Source organism: Apium graveolens, chromosome 4 (assembly GCF_009905375.1).
Source record: "Apium graveolens cultivar Ventura chromosome 4, ASM990537v1, whole genome shotgun sequence".
Taxonomy (NCBI): domain Eukaryota; kingdom Viridiplantae; phylum Streptophyta; class Magnoliopsida; order Apiales; family Apiaceae; genus Apium; species Apium graveolens.
In genome coordinates this window covers 99,551,470-99,571,160 of record NC_133650.1, presented here as the reverse complement: position 1 = coordinate 99,571,160, position 19,691 = coordinate 99,551,470, and the positions used below count along the sequence as shown (strand labels likewise).

Below are 19,691 nucleotides of genomic sequence, written 5' to 3'. Positions count from 1 at the left end.
TAGACCATTCCTTGGCCACCGTCGTGCTGCCAACGATTGAATCCTTGCCCCGGATCCCCCATGCAGGTTGAAAATAGGCCCCTGGGCTCTGCTTGGTGCGCAAAACTTGGCCGGGGCCTTCCTCGCCTGGTTCCATTACTTGGATGAGGAACTCAGGGAAGCGGTCACCAAGGCGTGGGTCTTTAAAGACCTTTCCATCCCTCTTCATCCTGGTTGTCTCCAGGTCTTTAGGCTTGGTAGCCTCCTCAATCTTCTCAGCCACTGCGACAAGCGAGATAAGTTGAAGAATCAGCGGAATAAAAAATGAAGGAAATAAAAAAGAAGTAAGGAAGGAAACTTACTTTTCTTAGGGACGGGCGAGAGGCCGCGTTCTACCAGGATGGTCTCCCGGATAAGGTCCCAAGAATGGGAAGTCCCATTATCTTGCGTAAGGAGGTTGAAAGCTCTAGCCTCCTCCTCAGACAAAGTTATATCATTTGGGCTCCCATCGACGGCAAGCCCAAAGGACGACCGAAACCCAATCTCCACCCTCCCAAACGACGAACAAAAAATCTTTCTTCCACCCCAAGTTGTTGTCAGGGATGGACTTCCCGTTCACAATATGGGGAATGGTGGGGCGCTGGTTTAGAGAAACCCAACCCGGACTTTTATCAGGGCTATTTTTGAACTGGAAAATTTTCTTGAAAACAGAAACGGAAGTAGGGACATTATGCTTGGCACATTGTGACATATAGCACAGAATAAGCCTCCAAGAATTAGGGGGAGTTGGCAAGGGCTGATGCCCACATCAGCCAGTAATAGAGGAATGAACGGATGAAAAGGGAGTCTGATACCTGCCCTTAGAGTATCCCTATAGACGCATAATGCGTCCTTCTTCCACTGACAGGCCCTATCGGCCGGACCTGCAAGAACCAGCTTAAAAGGTTCCTTGATTTTGAAGCAGCTGCTCAACTTTTCCAGCTCCTTGGGATCCCGCAAAGCACTAATATGGTCGTGCACGTCCAGATGCGCATCAGACGGGTACTCATCCCCTCGAGTGTTGATCATGTCGATTAAAGAGGTGTACCTTGATCGAATAGGGAATTCGTTGGACTTTCTAGCCACGTTCATTTTGGCCAAGCGAGTCATTTTCTTATCAGCCATCTGAAAAGGGGGGGCACATAGACATGTTATCCTAAAACAAAAGGGCACATAATGGAAAAGAAGACACAAGAAGTAAAGGGAGGGATTTTACCTGAAGAAGCGCTCCTAAAAAAGGCTTTGAGCTCCGACTTGCTGTTATTGCTCTGAGAAACTTAGCAGGAGGAGAAAGAAGAAAAACATAGAAATGAGAAAGTGAGCAGCAGTAGCCTCTCCTTACTCCTTTATATAAGAGGAAAAGGGAAGTTGATGGGACGAAAGCCCATTAAGGAAAGAGGCCCAAAGAAAAAAGCCCAGAAAAAAGGAATATTCCAGAATAATTCTAAGGAATTCTAGAGAATTCCAAATCAATAAAGAGGCCCAGTAAGATTTAAGGCCCAATAAAGAGGCCCAGTAAGATTTAAGGCCCAATAAAGAGGCCCAGTAAGATTTAAGGCCCAATAAAGAGGCCCAATAAATATTTAAGGCCTAATAAGAAGGCTAGGCCCAAATCCAATTAGGATTTGGAAAAGGTAATAACTTAAATTGTAGCCCTAAAAGTTGTAAGGCCCAATAAAGTTAGCTAGTGGAAGACCAGAATTTAGGTCGAACCCCATGTCGTGAATCCTGCCCGAAATCTTTCGAGCAGGCACCGAAAATAACGGGTAAAAAAGACCAGAATTCAGGTCGAACCCCAGGTCGTGAATCCTGCCCGAAATCTTTCTAGCAGGCATCCGAAAATAACGGGTAAAAAAGACCAGGATTCAGGTCGAATTCCCGGTCGTGAATCCTGCCCGAAATTTTTCGACTAGACACACGTAAATAACGGAAATAATAGGACTGGATTGAGGTCGAAGCTTCGACCAGGTATGAGGTCGAAATGAACCAAGTATTTTTCAAGAATGGGGTTTAAAACCTAGACTAAAACCCAGGTCGAAATCGACTAGGATCCTGGTCAAAAACCAGGTCATGAATCCTAGTCGAAATCCTTTGACCAGGAAGCATGAGAAACAGAGAATTTTTGAACAGGATTCAGGTCGAAACATCGACTAGAATCCTGGTCAAAATCCTAGTCGAAAGGTTCAAGACCAGGAATTGAAAAGAGGGGTAAGTTTTCGACCTAGATCCAGGTCGAAAGTTCGACTAGGATCCTGGTCGAATTCCAGGTCGTGGATCCTAGTCGAACTCCTTCGACCAGAATTGCAAGATTGACCCATATTTTCGACTAGGATCCAGGTCGAAATTTCGACTATGATCCTGGTCGAAAAAGGGCTAAAAATCTGAAAAATCCCAGAAAAATAAGGATAAATTCCAGAAATTAAAGGAAAAAATCCAGAAAATTAAAAAAAATCCCGGAGTCAAGGGAAAAATTCCTGAAAATTAAAGTAATTCCTGAATAAAGGGTATAAAAGTAAATCGTGGTAAACGTGTAGGTCGCTCCCCACTTTACGCAAAACGATACCGAGTAAGGGAATAATTGAACTTAACTTTCGCGAAATCTTATACGGTTTCTCAAAAGTTAGGGGGCAAATGATAGGGATGAATAAATCCTGATTGTATAATTAAATATTACAGTTTGGGCTGGAAGGCCCAATAAGAAGATGTATGACATTCAGACCAGAAAGGTTAACATGTTGATCAGGCCGGATGGACCAGATCAGGCCTGATGGAACAAAGAAGGCCCAAAAACCCTGTATATTAATTAATTTCGTAACTAATTAATAAAGGAGAAATCAGCTATTGAGAAGAGTCCGGATAAGGATATAAATCCTTGCAGATTAGCCCCAAGGGGACCTAAAAGGATAAGGAATCAGTTTCCTACTATCTAGGACTCCGAAGTCTATTCTAACTATGAGACTTGCTCACCAAGTCTCCTATACCAAGTCCAATTCAAGGACTCCCACATCTATATAAGGGGTCTCACCCCACAAATCAGAACTACGTTTTTTGGCTTGATTCTCTAATTCACAGAGATACGTAGGCATCTCGTAAAAGGCAAAATTAAGCTGCGAAACACGAGAGCCGCCATTAAAGGCCTTGAGCTCACGTACCTTAGTAATAAATACAGCAATTATATATATTAGTTTTTTATCCGTAACACATATCTTCAGCATCCCGTGTTTACTTTAATCTTCCACTGTCAGTTAATCTTTTCCATTGATCTTGCACATCTCTTAAGCTGCTTTTTGTAGTCTTGTCAATCCAGCTGTGTGAATTGTTTGTTGATTTGCAACCTTGGATATTGAACTGTTCTGCAATTCTGTACTTAGAGAAATTTCTTCACTTTGAGATCTCCAATTAAGTTGTAGACAACTCGACATCTCGATAGGCATGTTGGCTTGTCGATATCTCTGAAACTTCATTGTTGACTTGACTTATCGACAACTCTGAGTTCTCTAGTGAATTTTGGCTTATCGATAACTCAGAGTTCTCTAATGGACTTTGGCTTATCGATAACTCAGAGTTCTCTAATGAATGTATACTTGTCGATATCTCTGAGTTCTCGAATGGGTATCTGACTTATCGATATCTCCAATAGCATTTCCTGAGTTCTCGATAGACAATTCCTGAGTTCTCGATAGGCAATTCCTGAGTTCTCGATAGGTCTTCCCGAGTTCTCGAATGACTTCTCTATAACACTAATTATGTGACTTGTAGAGATCTTGACTTAGAATGTTTTTCACCAAACAGAATTATTCAACTCCAAGCTTCTTCATAATTCTTCTGAGGCATGACCTTCTTGATCTTCTTCCAGATAGAATTCTTAGGCTTGACACTGTTTAGGGGAAAATGCTCCAGTCTGCTCCATTTACATTTTACAGACAATAAGTGTTATAAGTATGAATTACAGATTAAGGTTATAATACAACTTACTTTGGGTTGGCCCCAAGCTTAACTGATTGCTAATGACATTGTCAGCATCAGTAATCTTTGACATCATCTATTATATAACTGATTGCTAATGACATTGTTAGCATCAGTAATCTTTGACATCATCTATTATATAACTGATTGCTAATGACATTGATAGCTCCAGTAATCTTTGACATCATCTATTATATATTACAATCTCCCCCAACTTGTTTATTATGAAATTATGCACAAGTTCTGATTGATGATGTCAAAACTTTAACTAAATGTAGAAACCAAAACCAATCTTCCCATCAGCTCTTCTTTTGTTGAGTTGCATTTAGATTTATTCAACATCCATTAGCTGTTTTGGCATTTAGATATATATTCTCCCCCTTTTTGACATTATCTCCAAGAAGAAAGATCCAGCTAAATGCACATTGTTCAAGCTGCTATCATTGTCCATTTGGAACACTGTCTGCAACTTCAAGCTTCATTGAGATTCATGGTGATGAGTTTATCAAAAAGAATAGAAGTTTCACTTGGATCTGCAGAAAAAGTCTGTCAGTGATAAAAGTCCTAAGCTCTCTGTTCTTTTGAATAAGTAGTCTCACTAAATCTCACTGCACTAGTCTTATGACTTTTGAGAGTCAGAGTTCCCTCACAAGGATTACTAAATCCATACACTCATCTACCTCTCCTTTTTCCAGGAAGGATCCTGCCTCTCTTATTCTTTGTTTTTCACTCAATCTTTTCTCTTATCCTCACATGAAAGGCTCAAATGTTGTTTGACCTATAGAAATAAGAGGAGTTAGTCTGTGATCATATGATTAGAGGAAGACCATATAGGGCTAATCATACTCATTTTACAAAAAAAAATGCATAAGCATCTATGACTGGGGTCATAGTTTGACTCATAGATTGCTCTATGGTTGTGACAGTGTGTTGTCCTCCACTTGTAGTGGGAACCTCCAATTGAATTGGAGGGGATTTAACTGGGGTACTGCCATGTGCACCAGCCTCAAACCCTTGTGTGTCTTGCAACACACTGGCACTTGAATGTGCTAAGATTGCCCTTCTTATGACATTGTCATAGGCAATTGTTCTTCTAGCTTTGACTGCTAAGACAGCTTCTGCTAGAGTTATGAGGGGTGTTGTTCCTTCTTGAGGAACCTCCAATTGAATTGCAGAGGATTTAGATAGCTCCCCCTCAGGAGTACTACCATCAAACCTTTCAGTCTGTGAAGACTGTTTTGCACATGAAGGTGCATAAGGAATACTCATGAAATATTCAGTAAACTGATAAATTTTCATGTTTGGTGGATTCTTTTCTCAAACAACAGAATAATCTGAAGAACATCATGAAATTGCTGTCCTTTTGTAAAACAGGTGGCTTTTGAGAGTCACCTGAGTGGGATTGTGTTTGAGTTTGTGTTTGTGTTGTTGTGCCTGGGTAAACCGCGGTTTGGTTTTGAAATGTTTTAGCTGCAGTTTTAGCACTAATACCTGTGAATTCATTATTTGAATTCCCTGTTGATGTCTTGTATTAGACCTGTAATACATTGAACAAATGTATCTTTTTGGAGTTTCATTAGACAAATACATTGTAAGATATTTTAGTTGCAAGCATTATTGCAGAGAAGACAAAATTTAATATAGATATAAATTTACCATTATCAGCATACTCAAAACAACACAAATAATGTACTAGTCTACTAACATTGGACTAACTTATTTTCACGTAAACAAGAAATCATATAAGCATGTAAATGTGTCAATAAGTCAGAGAAATTAGAGACAAAGTATGTCAAAAGTATTTTTATGAACAGAATTTATGAATTAAATTTGTTCAATTTTTCATACTTTTTGCTTCTTTTGATCTGTTATTTATTAAGTTCACATACTGAAGATATGAAGTAATAAATATTCAGTTTACTTAGAATTTTGAAAAATTCCAAGTTCAAATTAATCGAGAAGTCTGGGTATTTATAGAAAAAGTAAAATACTTATTGAGAAGTCAAATAAACGTTTGATATTAAACTTATCGAGAAGTAATTTTGAATTAGAAAAAGGTACATTCAAGAAGTCAAATGACTTATCGAGAACTCTGATAAATGCCCAGTTTGTCCGAAAATGGACTAAAAATGATTCTAATTTATTTGAATTGAATCAAATTGAAATCAGAATAAATTTTCCAAAAGTATTTGTCTAAAATAATTCATTGAATTAAATTATTTTAGTTCTGAGTTATTGATAAGTCTCAAAATATCCTTGTCGAGAACTCTGTGAATTAACACTATTAGAGAACTCTACATGGTCTTATCGATAAGTCATAATAGAGCTTATCGAGAAGTCATTTGAGAAGTATGTAAATAGACTTATCGAGGTCTCACTCGAGAACTCTAAAATGACTTGTCGATAAGTCATTTTGACTTATCAAGAGCTCAGTTCTCTATACCTTTGAATACTGTTATTCTGCCTTGTGTTAATTTTATACATTTAAGATGTAAATTAACAACTAAGCAGTTTACTTAGAATTTGAAATATTCTAAGTTAATTTTTGCGTTTCTAAGAAAAATAAATATACAGAGATTCTGAAATATTTATAATTCATATTTCAGTTAATTTCCAATTAAATTAAACTAGGTTGATTAATTAGAAATTAATCTGCTGCAACACATTAGCTGAGTTTTTGCCTTAGGATGAAGAATTGAGCATTCCAATTTCACTCACAAGTCTAGTAAAGGTTGTTTCATCCAAAGGTTTAGTAAAAATGTCAGCTAATTATTTCTCTGTTGGAACAAAAATGAGCTCAATGGTACCATTTGCAGCATGTTCCCTGATAAAATGCTACCTAACATCAATGTGCTTTGTTCTAGAATGATTAAATGGATTAGCCACTATAGATATGGCACTAGTATTGTCACACATAATAGGAATTTTGTGTAACACTAGACCATAGTCCATTAGCTGATTTCTAATCCAAAGCACCTGAGCACAACAACTTCCAGCAGCTATATATCCAGCCTCAGCTGTGGAAGTTGACACAGATTGTTGTCTCTTACTATACCATGATACAAGTCTTTGACCAAGAAATTGACAGCTTCCACTAGTACTTTTCCTATCAACCCTGCATCCAGCAAAATCTGCATCTGTGTATCCAACAGCTTCAAAACCAGTTCCCTTAGGATACCATAATCCCAAGTTTGGAGTTCCCTTTAAGTATTTGAAAATCCTTTTTACAACCATCAAATGTGATTCCTTTGGATTGGCTTGAAATCTAGCACATAGACAAGTAGCAAACATGATGTCTGGTTTACTAACAGTCAAATAAAGCAATGATCCAATCATCCCTCTGTAGCTTGAAATATCCATACTCTTGCCTTTCTTGTTTTCATCCAACTTGGTTGCAGTAGACATTGGTGTAGATGCAGGTGAGCTATCCACCATACCAAATTGCTTCAATAAGTCATTCACATATTTGGTTTGGCTGATGAAAATACCATCACTTCTTTGACTAACTTGAAGGCCAAGGAAGTAACTCAATTCTCCCATCATGCTCATTTCATACTCACTCTATATTAGCCTAGAGAATCTTTGACAAAACTTTTCATTTGTAGATCCAAAGATGATATCATCCACATAGATTTGAACTAGGATCATATCTTCACCATGCTTCTTGTAGAAGAGAGTCTTATCAATAGTACCTCTGGTAAAACAATATTTTAGTAGAAATTCTGACAGTGTGTCATACCAGGCTCTAGGTGCCGGTTTCAATTCATATAGAGCTTTGAGTAATTTGTAAACAAAGTTAGGAAATTCTGGATCTTCAAAGCCAGGTGGCTATTGCACATAAACTTCTTCTTCTAGTTCACCATTAAGAAAAGCACTCTTGACATCCATTTAATACACCTTGAAATTTGAGTGTGCAGTAAATGCCAGAAAAATTCTTATTACTTCTAGTCTTGCAACAGGAGCAAAAGTCTCATCATAGTCAATTCCCTCTTCTTGTGAGTAGCCTTTAGCAACCAGCCTTGCTTTGTTTCTAGTAAAAATTCCATTTTCATCCATTTTGTTCCTGTACACCCACTTAGTTCCAATTATGCTTCTGTTCTTTGGTGCAGGGACTAATTTCCAAACTTTGTTTCTCTCAAACTGATTCAGCTCCTCCTGCATAGCACATATCCAATCAGGATCCAATAGGGCTTCTTCAGTTTTCTTGGGCTCTACTTGAGATAGAAAATATGCATGTAGGCATTTTTTTGCAGTTGCACTTCTAGTTCTCACACCAGCTGAGGGATCACCAATAATAGCTTCTACTGTATGACTCATATCCCACTTTCTAGTGTGAGTCTGTTGACTAGTGCCTTCATCATTTTCTTCAGTATTACCATGACTGTCATTTCCATTCTCTTTTTCTCCCCCTGAGTTTGTGCCATCAAATTCAGGTGTCTGAAGAGAGCTTTCATTCCCATTATTTTGTTCAGAGATCTCTTCATTTGTCATTTGTTGTACCACAATTTCATCTTCCTCATCAGAATTACTATCAATGGTTAGATTCTCAAATGCAAGGGCTTCAGCATCATTTACATCAAGGCATTCCAAGCCTGGACACTTGATATCATCAAAAGTCACATATGTGCTTTCCATAATTTTCTTTTGATCAACCACATAAACTCTGTAGGTTGTTCTTTCCAATGAATATCCCAGAAAAATTGCTTCTAAAACTTTAGAGTCAAATTTTCCCACATATTCAGAGTTGTCTTTTAGAATATAACACTTACTTCCAAACACATGTAGATGCTTCACTGTAGGCTTCCTGTTAGACATGATTGAGTAAGGTGATTTGCCATGAGCTTTGTTGATGAGATATCTGTTTTGAGTGTAGCATGCAGTATTAACAGCCTCTTCCCAAAAACTAGTTGGCAACTGAGCATCTTGTAGCAAGGTTCTAGCAGCTTCAACCAATGTTCTATTTTTCCTCTCAAATACTCCATTCTGTTGAGGTGTTCTAGCTGCTGAAAATTCTTGAACAATGCCTTTGCTTTTGCAGAATTCACTTAATGTTGAGTTTCTGAATTATGTTCCATTATCACTCCTCGATCTTTTCACACTAACTTTTCCTTCAGCTTGCTTCTCAATTTTCTTGATGTGCTCAATTATAATGGTTGGAGTTTCATCTTTAGAGTACATGAACTCAACCCAAGTGTATCTTGAAAAATCATCAACCATGACAAGGGCATATTTGTTCCTTGAAATGGACAAGACATTTACTGGCCCAAACAAGTCCATGTGAATAAGTTGCAGAGGTGCACTTATAGAATTCACAGATTTTGACTTGTGACTTGATCTTTTCATTTTTCCTTTCTGACAAGCTTCACAAACTTCCAGTTGAGCAAATTCCAGACTAGGCATGTCTCTCACAAGCTCCTTCTTGACTAAGGTGTTGATTGCTTTGAAATTCAAGTGAGATAGCTTCTTATGCCATAATTTGCTTTGCTCTTCTGATGCCTTGGTATAGAAACAACATACTCCATCCTTATTTATTGAGTCTAAGTCTGCAACAAACAAGCTTACCTTTCTTACTCCTTTAAGAGCAATTTCACCAGTCATTATGCTAATAAAAGCACAATCTTCTTTGTTGAAAACAACTTGAAAACCTCTGTCTGCAAATTGACTAACACTTAGAAGATTTACTTCTAGTCCAGCAACTAGTGCTACATCTTCAATGACAACATTTCCAGAAACAATCTTGCCATATCCCATTGTGAATCCTTCGTTGTTGTCTCCAAAGGTCACCAAAGGGCCAGCCATCTCCTCAAATTGTGATAGCAGGGCCTTATCACCTGTCATATGCCTGGAACATCCACTATCAATGATCCATATGACCTTCTTTCCTTTTCCCTGCACACAATGAGGATTAAGTATGTTTAGCTACCCAAGCTGTGTTGGGCACTTTCTTCTTGTTAACTGATTTTGCAGAAGTAGAATGAGAATTTTCAGATAAAATGGAATTCATAGATTGTTGAGCATTTTACCTTTTAGATATAGAACCAACTTTTGATTCTATGAGATCAATTCTCAATTTGTGGCAACTCTTCATCACTTTCATGTTACAGGGAATGCAGTCAAACTTGTCACAGAATGAATAAGGATCATTAGCCTTAGCTTCATTGTACTTGCAGACTCCTTCAGGTGGATTGCTAACAATCTTTTTACAAAGATGAGTTAGGTGATTCATTGATCCACAATTCTCACACCTCTTTCTAGGAGCATCTGCAACATAAGCAAAATTATTACTTTTGTTTATCCCAATCTTTCCATTTCTATTCTTCTTTTTCTTTTTGACCTGATCAGCTTTGATCTCCTTCACAGGCTCCTTAGTTTCTTAATTGGCTTTTGGTGTTTCAACAGGGATGGAAGACTGAGTTGTTTCATCATTTTTCTTTTCCTTGTCCTCATCAGCTATCTCCTGTTTGATGATCAACTCTTCTTCACTGAAGTTCACCTCACATGCCTTGAACAAAGGTGATTCAACTTTCTTCAAAATAATTGGAACATCCTCAGTTTCAGTTGATTTTCCTTTGTCACTGACAGACTTCTTTTTGTTGTTCAAACCCTCATAATCAAGACCAATGGCAATGTTTGCACATGGCTTGTTCTTTTCATGATATTGGCCAATCAACTCAGAAGCATTTTTGAAGGATTTCAGCTTCACTTCATTCTTCTCCAGCCTTTCTCTCAATACTGCTACAATTTCACTTGCACACTTTAATTTGTTCTTTAAGTATGCATTTTCTTGCTTAGCAGTATCAAGCTCAACCAGCAACAATTCAGTCTCTTTTTTTTCACTCTCAAGTTTTTCATTGATCTTTTTCAATCTGCTAACTTCCTCATTTGCAGCAACCATGCTTGTATGAATGTGGAACATTTCTGTGCTCATCTTTTCAACAGTTTCCTTATATTGACTCACATTTAAATTAATTGTGGTAAGAGTTGGTACATGTGATTTAGATGATGAAGAGTCCCCTTGCTCCAAGGCCATGAGTGCATAGTTTCCTGAAGGAATTTACGGATGAGCGGAAGCGTGAAATAACATTTATTCTGTAAAAACCATATACCGCACATATAGAAAAATATATAAAAGGGAAAAACTGAGGAATCGAAACCATACCTCGTGAATCGAAGCTTTATAAAATTGGAGTGCTAGCAGTTGCTCCTCAGTGTGTGAAGCACTCTACCGGTATCCACCAAGAACGATCCGCTTCGATGAACCTTTTTATAAAACTAAGCTTTTATAAAAATGGAGTTTTTGGGGGAGAGAGAGAGAAGAAGAAGATGGAGGCTAGGGTTTTCACAAAACCAAAATTGTGTGTATCTAAAAATAAGGCATCCATCTCATTCTATTTATAGGGCTCTCCTAGGGTTTTATAATATATCTTTATATATAATAACCCCCACATTTTATCTTCATAAAATGCTTTAATAATAATTAAAAATATTTTAATCATTATTTCTTTTCTTAACTATTTAGAAAATAATTTTCTCTCTCATTATTTCATCAAAGAAAATATTCTTTTATGGTGTGACCCTGTAGGTTCAATATTATGCCGGTAGTAGAAATAAATAATAATAAACTTTTATTAATTATTTATATGAATATTAAAATTCACTAAATATAATTAACTGATTAATTATATTTATTCTACATCGTGAGTGATGCTTCTCAACATATCGCGACTATCCGGATAATATGAATTCACTGCTTAGAATATCAAGAACCTGTCAGTGACTAGTTACCGTACAATGAATTCCTTCTACCCTTATAATATCCCGATTAAATACAAGGCATGGATCTTGTGTCAAGCCTATCAAATTTAATCATATAATTTCTTATTCATAATGCAAAGTTCATATTAATGCAAATTAGAAACTCCTTTCTAATTTCATACACTCTGGCCAGAGATTCCAGAACTCGCAAACTAAGAATAACATAGGATATTCTCTTCCTATACTGGAAGGGGTAGATCCTCTATTGACGTTAACTATCTCTATACACAAATCCCTATGCCCAGAATAGACCTAATGGATGTCCTTGAGACTAAAGACTAAACCAAAGCACAGTTCATTATATATAAGATACCTTTAACGATCTCAAGTCTAAGGACACTTGTACAACTATCACTCAGTGAATAACTATTGACACGTGAGTAATCTCCATTAGTTGTTCAACTTATCAAGTCATGTTCAGTGAACTTATTCCCTAATAAGCACCTACATACCAGCTATAGTGTCACCACACAAATGCCTATGAGAACAGACATCCCCCTGAAGGGAGCAAGCATAGTATGTACCAATCTTTGTGGATCCACTAACATCCGATTAGTTATCCTATGATCAGGAACTGTTTAAGTCCAGAGTTGTCATCTTCTAGATCTCATTATTATAATCTCATTATAATTCTAGAAGCTTTACTCTAAACTATGGAACATCTTATTTAATACACTTTAAATAGATAAAGCCCATAAAAATATAACAAGTCTTTTATTAATTCAAAATGAAATCAAATAGGAATACAAGAAAGTTCTTCCTAACTCATCATACATGATTGGATTTAGGACAAACACTTTCATTTCCAACTTCTTCATCTTCATCATTATCTGAATCATCCCAGCTCTTGCCCTCAGCAATATAAGTTTTCCCTTGTTGCTTCTTTAGAAGAGCATCATACTTTACTTCCAATTCAAGATAGGCTTTGTCTTTCTTTGCCTTCTTGGGTTTCCTACATTCTGTAGCAAAATGGCCCAACTCATCACAGTTAAAGCACCTTATGTTTGATCTATCAACAGATCCAGTTTTGTAGCAAGTTTTGCTATCAGGAGTGTACTTCCCTTTTCCTTTCCAGCTGCTGTCTTTGTTGAAGGACTGTCCTTTGCTCTTGAAAAATCTTGGTTTATTCACTCTAATGTTAGAGAATTTTCTATCCAAGTAAGCCATTGATTTGTCTAGCTCATCAAGCTCATCAAGAGTGTAGAACTCATCTTATTCATCCAATTCCAGTATGACTTGCTCTTTAGTATCATTGACTCTTTTCTCACTTGTAGAAATTTCTGGAGTTTGGGATCTTTGTTCATCATTAGAGGTCTGGCCATCATTCACAATCAGTGCACTTGAGCCATCCATTACATATCCTTGACCAGCCCTTAATGATTTCTTTTGAATCATTTCAAGTTCATAAGTTTTCAGAACCCCATAGAGCACTTCTAGTGTGATTCTACTCAAATCCCTTCCTTCTCTGATTGCAGAGATCTTTTGTTCCAAATGATCAAGGAGAGTAACAAGAACTTCAAATTCACTTCTTCAACATCATAAAATTTATCATGAAGCTGCAAGTCATTTATCAGCTTATTAAACCTTTCAAACACATCAGTAATACCCTCCTTTGGTTTAGCCATAAAACCCTCATACTGAGAAATCAATATCCTTCTTTGATTTGACCTAACCTCCTCAGTTCCTTCACAGAGTATCCCAATCTTTTCCTAGATCTGTTTAGCAGTGTCACAGTTGACAATGTTATTATACATTACATTGTCAAGTGACTCAATTAGTATCAGTTACAAAGCACTATCTAGGGAAACTTTCTCTCTTTCAATATCAGTATACTCAAAGGGATCCTTGGGAGAAAAATGAGCTGGAATAACCATGTCACCATCTGTGGTTTCATCAACTCTAACCATAGGAGTGAAGGGCCCATTCTTGAGGATCTGAATATAAAGGTGATTGGTCATTCTTATAAACAGCAATATTTTCTTTTTCCATAAAGTGTAGTTGGCCTTATCAAAGGGAGGAATCTTGATACTACTGATTTTCTATGTATTCATTTTTCCAAGATCTAATCTGTTTACTTTCATATTTTGCTCTGATAGCACTTGTTAGGTATGAATACAACACAGAGGGGGTGACTGTGTTTTGGCTTAAATGTTTACTTTTTGATCGACTTTGGCTTTAGCAGTTGGTTGTTATCAATGATTTGGTAGAATAGATGTTAAACATAAATAACAATGCAAATATGTAAAATGAAGATCTTCAAAACTCACTTAATTTAATATTAAAAATTAAGCAGTGTTTTCCTACAAAATCTCTAAGTTCTTGGTTTAGAACTTAGCTTCTTTCTTGAGAGAGAATACAAGATTTTCTATCTTGATTGTTACAACTGACTAAGGACCAGTGTTAACTTTATAACTCAGTTAACTGCTGGTTTACACAGTGTGTAATAAACATGCTATTAGCTTAGCTAAACTATCACTTGTCATTTCTATTTATAGAAAAGCAAATCTTCCATTTCTGGCTTAGCATATCTTTAGCATCCCGTGTTTACTTTAATCTTCCTCTGTCAGTTAATCTTTTCCATTGATCTTGCACATCTCTCAAGCTGCTTTTTGTAGACTTGTCAATCCAGCTGTGTGAATTGTTTGTTGATTTGCAACCTTGGATATTGAACTGTTCTACAATTCTGTACTTAGAGAAATTTCTTCAATTCGAGATCTCCAATTAAGCTGTAGAGAACTCGACATCTCGATAGGCATGTTGGCTTGTCAATATCTCTGAAACTTTATTGTTGACTTGACTTATCGATAACTCTGAGTTCTCTAGTGAATTTTGGCTTATCGATAACTCAGAGTTCTCTAATGGACTTTGGCTTATCGATAACTCAGAGTTCTCTAATGAATGTATACTTTTCGATATCTCTGAGTTCTCGAATGGGTATCCGACTTATCGATATCTCCAATAGCATTTCCTGAGTTCTCGATAGACAATTCCTGAGTTCTCGATAGGCAATTCCTGAGTTCTCGATAGGTCTTTCGGAGTTCTCGAATGACTTCTCTATAACACTAATTCTGTGACTTGTAGAGATCTTGACTTAGAATGTTTTTCACCAAACAGAATTATTCAACTCCAAGCTTCTTCATAATTCTTCTGAGGCATGACCTTCTTGATCTTCTTCCAGGTAGAATTCTTAGGCTTGACACTGTTTTGGGAAAAATGCTCCAGTCTGCTCCATTTACATTTTACAAACAATAAGTGTTACAAGTATAAAATACAGATTACGGTTACAATACAACTTACTTAGGGTTGGCCCCAAGCTTAACTGATTGCTAATGACATTGTCAGCATCAGTAATCTTTGACATCATCTATTATATAACTGATTGCTAATGACATTGTTAGCATCAGTAATCTTTGACATCATCTATTATATAACTGATTGCTAATGACATTGATAGCTCCAGTAATCTTTGACATCATCTATTATATATTACAATCTCCCCCAACTTGTTCATTATGAAATTATGCACAAGTTCTGATTGATGATGTCAAAACTTTAACTAAATGCAGAAACCAAAACCAATCTTCCCATCAGGATTCTTTTGTTGAGTTGCATTTAGATTTATTCAACATCCATTAGCTGTTTTGGCATTTAGATATATATTTCCCCCCTTTTTGACATTATCTCCAGGAAGAAAGATCCATCTAAATTCACATTGTTCAAGCTGCTGTCATTGTCCATTTGGAACACTGTCTGCAGCTTCAAGCTTCATTGAGATTCATGGTGATGAGTTTATCAAAAAGAATAGAAGTTTCACTTGGATCTGCAGAAAAACTCTGTCAGTGAAAAAAGTCCTAAGCTCTCTGTTCTTTTGAATAAGTAGTCTCACTAAATCTCACTGCACTAGTCTCATGACTTTTGAGAGTCAGAGTTCCCTCACAAGGATTACTAAATCCATACACTCATCTACCTCTCATTTTGCCAGAAAGGATCCTGCCTCTCTTATTCTTTGTTTTTCACTCAATCTTTTCTCTTATCCTCACATGAAAGGCCCAAATGTTGTTTGACCTACAGAAATAAGATTAGAGGAGTTAGTCTGTGATCATATGATTAGAGGAAGACCATATAGGGCTAATCATACGCATTTCACAAAAAAATACATAAGCATCTATGACTGGGGTCACAGTTTGACTCACAGATTGCTCTGTGGTTGTGACAGTGTGTTGTCCTCCACTTGCAGTGGGAACCTCCAATTGAATTGGAGGGGATTTGACTGGAGTACTTCCATGTGCACCAGCCTCAAACCCTTGTGTGTCTTGCAACACACTGGCACTTGAATGTGCTAAGATTGCCCTTCTTATGACATTGTCTTAGGCAATTGTTGTTCTAGCTTTGACTGCTAAGACAGCTTCTGCTAGAGTTATGAGGGGTGTTGTTCCTTCTTGAGGAACCTCCAATTGAATTGGAGAGGATTTAGATAGCTCCCCCTCAGGAGTACTACCCTCAAACCTTTCAGTCTGTGAAGACTGTTTTGCACATGAAGGTGCATAAGGAATATTCATGAAATATTTAGTAAACTGATAAATTTTCATGTTTGGTGGATTCTTTTCTCAAATAACAGAACAATCTGAAGAATATCATGAAATTGCTGTCCTTTTGTAAAACAGGTGGCTTTTGAGAGTCACCTGGATGGGATTGTGTTTGTGTTTGAGTTTGTGTTGCTGTGCCTGGGTAAACCGCAGTTTGGTTTTGAAATATTTTAGCTGCAGTTTTAGCACTAATACATGTGAATTGATTATTTGAATTCCCTGTTGATGTCTTGTATTAGACCTGTAATGCATTGAACAAATATATATTTTTGGAGTTTCATTAGACAAATACATTGTAAGATATTTTAGTTGCAAGCATTATTGCAGAGAAGACAAAATTTAATATAAATGTAAGCACATAGTAATTATTACACAAACAAGAGATTGCCAGACAAGAATCAGAACTTTCATTAAAAATGGAAACATAGTACATTAAGATGTAGATTTAACAAGTAAATCTTAATCCTAACTACTCTAATTCAGACTCCTTCTTCTCGGCCTCCAACCTCCTTGCCCTGCGTTGGTAAGCTCTGGACATGGAGTGTGCAAGAGAGATGATCCTCTCCTGCAACTCCAAAGCAGCAAGGCGTTGCTGCTCAGCCACCCTTGCACGTCTCTCCATCTCCAGAGAGACTTCCTCTTCAAAGAAAAGAATGCTGAGTTGATTATTCCATGAGAGTTCGTAAAAGACCTCAAGTGGAATATCAAAGGGGCTGTAAACAACCCCCTTGAGACGGACTCGAAGTTCGATAGGATCAAAATAAACTAGGTCATCATCCAAATGATGGACCGGTTGGTAAACTCCATGAATAAGTCTGTAAAAGAATGGGGCATTTATTTGAGTGAGAGAGAGAGAGAGAGAGAGAAAGAGAGAGATGAACAGGAGGTGAGTTTGAAAGTGGATGTTTGTTGAGAATAAGAGTAGTGATAAATGATAAAGAGTGAAGCGTTTTAATTTATAGAGGGAGTAAAGATAGAAACCAAAAGACTCTTGAGTTGCCCGGATAATAAGAGTAATAATCACATAAGCATACTTGACAGCTAGAAATGACTAGTTACTATTCCCCATGCAAGTACTCAAGAATATTAGTTTACTTTAAAGAGTGACTATTCCCCATTCAAAAAAAAAGCACGTACTCCCTACATAAAAAATAACTCATCCTATCAGCAATCAGTCAAATAAATTTACCACTATCAGCTTACTCAAAACAACACAAATAATGTACTAGTCTACTAACATTGGACTAACTTATTTTCACGTAAACAAGAAATCATATAAGCATGTAAATGTGTCAATAAGTCAGAGAAATTAGAAACAAATTATGTCAAAAGTATTTTTATGAACAGAATTTATGAATTAAATTTTTTCAGTTTTTCATACTTTTTGCTTCTTTTGATCTGTTATTTATTAAGTTCATATACTGAAGATATGAAGTAATAAATATTCAGTTTACTTAGAATTTTGAAAAATTCCAAGTTCAAATTAATCGAGAAGTCTGGGTATTTATAGAAAAAGTAAAATACTTATTGAGAAGTCAATTAAACGTTTGATATTAAACTTATCGAGAAGTAATTTTGAATTAGAAAAAGGTACATTCGAGAAGTTAAAGGACTTATCGAGAACTCTGATAAATGCTCAGTTTGTCCGAAAATGGACTAAAAATGATTCTAATTTATTTGAATTGAATCAAATTGAAATCAGAATAAATTTTTTAAAAGTATTTGTCTAAAATAATTCATTGAATTAAATTATTTTAGTTCTGAGTTATTGATAAGTCTCAAAACATCCTTGTCGAGAACTCTGTGAATTAACACTATTAGAGAACTCTACATGGTCTTATCGATAAGTCATAATAGAGCTTATCGAGAAGTTATTCGAGAAGTTTGTATATAGACTTATCGAGGACTCACTCGAGAACTCTAAAATGACTTGTCGATAAGTCATTTTCACTTATCGAGAACTCAGTTGTCTATATATTTGAATACTGTTATTATGTCTTGTGTTAATTTCAAACATTTATGAAATAAAATAAATAAGTCTTTGAAATTTGTGATATTAATTTTAATATAAATTATTAATCCTATTTTTTTAAATTTATTAAATTTACGATCCAAATATGTTTTTGATATATTAGGAAACTTCGCTACGACAATGGTCTTCCTTGGAACTGGCCCCTCGCGGGAACGATGCCATGGATTTTGTCCAAGGTGAACCGTGTTCATGACATGTGTACAGAGATTCTTGGTTTACTAACATGGACATGTTATTCACGGTTGATCCAGCTAACGTACCTATGTACTAAGCGATGGCTATGCCAATTTCCATAAAGGCCGTGAATTCAAGGAGATTTTTGATGTACTTGGAGACGGAATTGTCAATGCTGTATTTGATTTGTGGAAGATCCAGATGAAGCATTCTCAATTCCTGTTTACTAGTCTTCATCAGTTCCGCAAGTTCTTGAGGAGGATAAGCACAGTTAAAGTTAAAATTGAGCTCACTGCTATCATGGATCATGTTTCTCAACAAGGCCGAGTAGTAGATAAGCAAGATTTGTTTCAAAGGCTTACCTTTGATACAACTTGCATGTTTGTCACCGGCTATGACCCACGCTGCCTCGATATCAAACTCCATGAAGTTCCATTCTCAAAAGCCATGGATGAAACTGAAGAAGTCATTTTCACTCACCATCTCATGCCTCAAACATTGTGGAAGCTAATGAGGTGGCGAAACATTGGTCTGAGAAGAGAATGAGCCAATCAAGAAAAATCATCGATGATGTCGATGTGTTATATACATAGATAACAAAAAAGCAAAAACAAGTAAGCAGTAGTGGAAGCAAAATCGACAACTATGCAGAAGGAGATGGTGCCGATCTTTTAACATTATACATAACTCAAGAGGACAGGTCATTGGGATTAGAAAACAATGATAAGTTCATGAAAGATATCGTACTGAACCACATACTTGCAGGAAGAGACACCACTAGCTCAGCTCTAACTTGGTTCCTTTGGCTCGTGATCACACATCCACAAGTAGAATCTAAAATTCGAGCTGAACTTAAAGTAAGCAGGCCACCAAATGAAGCTGGAGAAAAGGAAGTTTTTGAGTGATGAAGAGCTAAGCCGACTGCCTTATTTGCATGGTGCAATTTCTGAAGAGCCTATAAAATCCGACGTTCTACCAACAGGTCATCGAGTTCATCCGAAACAGAGGGTGATGTTTTCTTTGTATGCGATGGGAAGAATGTCAGCCGTGTGGGGAAAAGACTGCCTGGAGTTCAAACAAGAGAGATGGATTTCCAGAGA

General features: G+C 36.7%; 1 protein-coding gene across 1 annotated transcript; it reads left to right on the top strand.

Moving 5' to 3' along the window:
* Nucleotides 1-18,572: 18,572 nt before the first annotated feature.
* On the top strand, nt 18,573-19,137 carry LOC141718782 (alkane hydroxylase MAH1-like). The gene is made up of 2 exons (XM_074521166.1): nt 18,573-18,630; nt 18,716-19,137. The coding sequence occupies exons 1-2, from the start codon at nt 18,573-18,575 to the stop codon at nt 19,135-19,137; spliced, it is 480 nt and encodes a 159-aa protein (XP_074377267.1).
* Nucleotides 19,138-19,691: the final 554 nt, after the last annotated feature.

Bases quoted from the DNA above. Each gene is read 5' to 3' on its own strand.
- LOC141718782 (XM_074521166.1), top strand. From the start codon at position 18,573: ATGCCATGGATTTTGTCCAAGGTGAACCGTGTTCATGACATGTGTACA. The intron at 18,631-18,715 runs GTTTACTAACAT...ATTTCCATAAAG, and splicing joins CATGTGTACAGAGATTCTTG to GCCGTGAATTCAAGGAGATT.